The sequence below is a fragment of the Nematolebias whitei genome, chromosome 11 (genome assembly GCF_014905685.2).
Source record: "Nematolebias whitei isolate Nwh7 chromosome 11, NemWhi1, whole genome shotgun sequence".
Taxonomy (NCBI): domain Eukaryota; kingdom Metazoa; phylum Chordata; class Actinopteri; order Cyprinodontiformes; family Rivulidae; genus Nematolebias; species Nematolebias whitei.
This window is the reverse complement of record NC_056508.1, coordinates 34343422-34348155: the sequence shown is the minus strand read 5'-3', so window position 1 is coordinate 34348155 and position 4734 is coordinate 34343422. Positions and strand designations below refer to the sequence as shown.

The 4734-nt window shown below is 37.8% G+C and overlaps 1 protein-coding gene across 1 annotated transcript in view; it reads left to right on the top strand.

The window, feature by feature from the left end:
* cntn3a.2 (contactin 3a, tandem duplicate 2) overlaps positions 1–4734 on the top strand; it is a 47876-nt gene that overhangs the window by 33940 nt on the left and 9202 nt on the right. Inside the window, exon 14 of the mRNA XM_037684251.1 lies at positions 4060–4218. Coding sequence (XP_037540179.1) covers positions 4060–4218 — 159 coding nt within the window. The remainder of the gene's footprint in view (positions 1–4059; positions 4219–4734) is intronic.

Below are 4734 nucleotides of genomic sequence, written 5' to 3'. Positions count from 1 at the left end.
GTTAATGTTAATGAGGCTCCTAATGTTCTGGATCTACAATAATTTAAACTAAAGTTTTAGCCTTTCTCCAAAATATTGTTCAAGTTGGTGAGAGTTTAAAAATGAGGGGGAAATAAAATCACGCTTTTATTTATTTTTTTATTTTCTTCAATTCACATTTTTCTGGCCCACAATTCCTTTTATCTAGACAGTCTGGGCCACCTATAAAAATGTTTGGACACCCCTGCTTTACAGTGCAGAGGATGATATATGTAGCTTGAGTAAAAGTATATATTTTTTGTTGGCTCTAAGAGCCACCAAACTGTGTTACATCAGTTAGTTTGTGCATTAGACTACAATACTTGGGTCGTTTTAGAGCAATGATTGCAACATTCCTTGACATTTATTATGGAATTCATTAGAATTCATTTTTTCTAGTAATAGTTGTGTCATTCCATCAAACAGAGTAGACGTCCTTCTCTTTAATATTTCATGAGAAGATGTTTGTGGAAGTCAAAACATGACAAAGCATGTTGAAATTCCAGGAGCAGCAAATATAATATTTTTAGGATATGTTCTTTTCTCCGTCTCCTCTTAATGACCAATTTTCAACGTCGCTGCAATGTGTTTGACAGCGAGACGTGCTGAGCGCCGTCTCTGTGTGTTCATGCAGTATGCATTGCTCCTGAGAGACGCCGTTGTTGAAAGTTACACTTGACAGAACAAAATAACTTTTGTTTCCTCTTTTGAGGAGCAGCAGTGTTTCAATGCTGCTGCCAAAGAGGGGGGCTGTTTGTGGTCGAGATCAATACGCTGAATAGCCCAGCAAATTGACACTACACAAATATGCTAAATGTCAGATGAGGTGAGGGATGATTTGAGTGTTGAGGTTTGAAAAGGTTGGATCCATATCTTTATCTTCTAAGGATGCCCAACAGTGATTCTGCTTGGCATGTTTAAGATGTTCAAAGCAAATTGCTGTAATGAGCGCAGAGGGCTAAGAGGAAATAATGCTGTTTCTCCAAGTAGAAGCAATAACATGGCAGGGAAAATGGATTGGCCTAGAACTGACTGGAGACAATCTTGATTGTGACTCAGGCTGTGCATTATTTACACTCCCTGCTCACGGCAGCTGTCTTGAATGTCTCATAGTTTGGATTGAATGGTTTCAAAAAATCATGAGGCTGGGTAGAAAAACCAGCCATGGAGGGAAAAATGTCTATTTGTGATCACCACAGACATTTAATAAAACGCCAGTGGTCGCATGCATACATATTGCATGCACTGCCTTGTTTGTATCCTAACGCTATTGTGAACCAAAAAGGACACAAGAAACAATTTTTAGACAAAACACCACAACATAATAAACACATACAATATAGAAGCTATCCATAAAAAAAGTTTAATACCAAAAATTACTATAAAACATTTTCTCACTCGATTTATTTTGGAGAATCAAACTGTTTTGGTTGTGGCACTGGACAATTATTAGTTATTAAAATAGTCAGTTACGTGCAAAAATACTATTTTTTGACTGTACAGTAACTGCTTGATCTATTTTCAACACTTTTATTAATTCTTGTGAGCTTTTGTTATTTTGTTGTAAACTCATGATGGTGAACTTTTCGAAGAGTCAAAAAAGCAAAACAACGAGTGGTTGTGAAATTATTAATTTAATTTAATTGATTTATAAAGAGGTACATAAATTTAGACCTGTTCTGTACAAATTTGAATTATTGTGCTGGTCTACATTCTCAAACATTCAGAACATGGCAAATCAGTAGTATCGATATCAAATTTCAATAATGTAAATATTTTTAGCAATTTTTTAATACCGGTTTTGATTAGATGATTTTCTAATAATCTATTTATTGTAAGTAGAAAGTTATTTGACTTATATTTTTTTCAAATATATTATCCAATGTACACTAGTCCCTCGCTACTTCACGGTTCTTTTTTCGAGGACACGCTCTATCACGGTTATTCAAAGTAAGATTGGACATGACACACAACTGGCTGATTGATGGATGAGCCGCATGATCGGCATGGATTTCTTATTTAAAATATATATTTTTTATTATTATTTAGCACCTGTGTGCAGCCCACAACTGTGGGAGAACCTTCCTCCTGCAGCTAATCAGCTGATGCAGAACGGAGAAGTGGGCGTGGCCGAGAGTGCAGCTGGAGGCAGAGAACTGAAATCATGACATGCTGTGCTCTTTTAGAGCGTTTAGAGTTTAGAAACATTGTTTAGAATATTGCAAGAATGTGGGAAGGGTTTAAAACGTCTTTTATATATAAAAACTACTTGCACTACTATTCCTACTTAACGGTTTTCACTTATCGCGGGGCTTCAGGGTACGGATCCTCCACGATAAACAAGGGACTACTCTATTGTCTTTGTAACTCAGTAAAATCTATAGAAAGTATTGAATCTTTAAGCAATGGGCATTAATTGTATATTTATTAAAAATGCGCTCATTTCGAGTTGATCAGTAAAGTAATATACAGTAATATATAAGTATAGAGTATATGTGCTCAGCAGTGACAATCTTTTGTATTTAAAGTAGAACACATGCTGACATTTATGGTCACAATCACACTAAAAGCTATTATTAGTGTTTTCAACAAATGTATTTTTGCAATCATACAAATATTAGGTGTTTCATTCATATTTCAGGGTGTTCCAGTCCTGTTCAGTTTTGTCCTCTTGTTGCACTGAAGGTCAATGATAATCGCTTCTGACACACAAAAAAACTATTGAGTGATCATCTGGGTCCTTGTCTTTAACAATGGCAGCAGTTAGTCCTTTAGATGCCACTTCACAATGCCTCACAAACACTCCTCTAGATGATGATTGTGGTTATGTAGAAGGTCACCGTGGAAAGAAAACATCATGGTCAATAACGTTCCAACCACTTGATGAGCACTCATGCTAGTTGCATCACTATCATTATCCCGAAAAACAGTGAGGAAGGAAGGTACGTCTCGTGACAGTAAACAAAACGTTGTACATTTGTTGCACAGTTTATTGTGTTCCTACTGATATTCAAAACAGTCATGTAAGCTTGTTTAACACACATGAGTTCAAATTAAGCTCTCTGTGCTGAGTTACAGATAAAAACCAAAACTGACACACATCTGACCAAGTTAGCAGGCGATTATTTGAACACACTTGGCATCCTATTTCCTTTAGCCAATGAAATACAATTAAGAGGATAAGGAATTGATCTTAGATTGTGAACCCCATTATTATGTATTAATGAGGGCACTGTATTAAAGGTTTTTCTTATCAAGAACCACTAATGAGTTTTAAAACGATCAATATCTCTAAAGCCAGGACTTTAGGGCCAAACATATGAAGGCAATAGGCTCAAAACTCCAGTAAACAAGAAGATGGGGACTCATAAAACAACGTTCAGTGCAGTTATAGCACATACAACATGAGCTGTAAATGCAGCCACGTTTGTTTTTCCACAACATTGATTGTTCATTAAAATAATCGTTTAATCATTAGAATATTTACTTTCACATTAGGAACCACTTCTGTGAGCAGAGCTAGCGGGCGTTATTATTCTGCAGTCTGTTCCACGGTTCTCCAGTGGTCTATTATTTCTGATGAGCCGGCGCATTCATTAAAACGCAGCGCTAAAGTAAAACATCACACCGCCTAATTAGTGGGATAATTCAAATAAATGATAAAACTTTGGTTCCTTGGGGCGGTGGGGCCCTTTGTCGTCTTTTACCTTTTAATTTGACTCCCTGCACCTCTGCTGTTCAATCGATCCGTTACCACAACGACCATGAAAGGCAGGGACTACATGTTGCGTGGATACTGGCAGATAAATCCTGAATTAACTTGTAATTCCTTGTAAAGGGCAATCCTTCAAATGGAAGAGTTTAAAAAATGTTGTCTTGTTGAGCTCAAGACCTAAAAGCCGTGCAGTGTTATGGTGTAGGTCGGTATATTTATTATCGGTTGTGTGTGCCGCTCGGATATACATCTTTTCTCTGAAGCATCGTCTGTGTCTCTGCATGTAGTGCAGTGCCTCACAGTGATTATTCCTGTTTGTAATCCAGGCCCCCCCAGCCCTCCAGACTCAGTGACAGTGGAGGAGGTGACAGACAGCACGGCACAGCTGGCCTGGAACCCCGGCAGAGACAACGGCAGCCCCATCGCCATCTACCTCATCCAGACAAGAACTCTGTTCACTGTGGGCTGGCAGAGGGTTAACACAGGTAGTCATCACTTGCAGATACATTTTCATCTCCAAGCAGATGTAATGTTATTCAGATGATTCAGCAAGCCCCACAGGAACCAGTTCCTTCTCTCATTCTGGCAGAGCAGGTCAATGTCGGGTCAGCAACCGAGCAAAAAACTCAAAGGGCGCTAAAGATTCAGGGTCAACCTCAGGAGACAGAGAGGTCATTGCTGGTTTGTGTAGATTATTTAATTATCATGAAATTATTTTAATATTGCCAGAGTCATTAACCTTTTGTATGCCATGTCTGTGGAAAAGCAGTGTACTTTAAATCCACTTTGAGTTTGAAGTCTTCCAGCAAATATCAGTTTATTTTTTTTATTTTAAATTTGAAATATTATACTGCAAACTTTCAAAAGATCTGGCATTATTAAGTCATTATTTTTGCCTTAATCCATGAACATCTTACACATTATACCTGAAAAGGAAGCAGGTAAAGAGGATGCATGGATGGATGGATGGATGGATGGATGGATGGATGGATGGATGGATG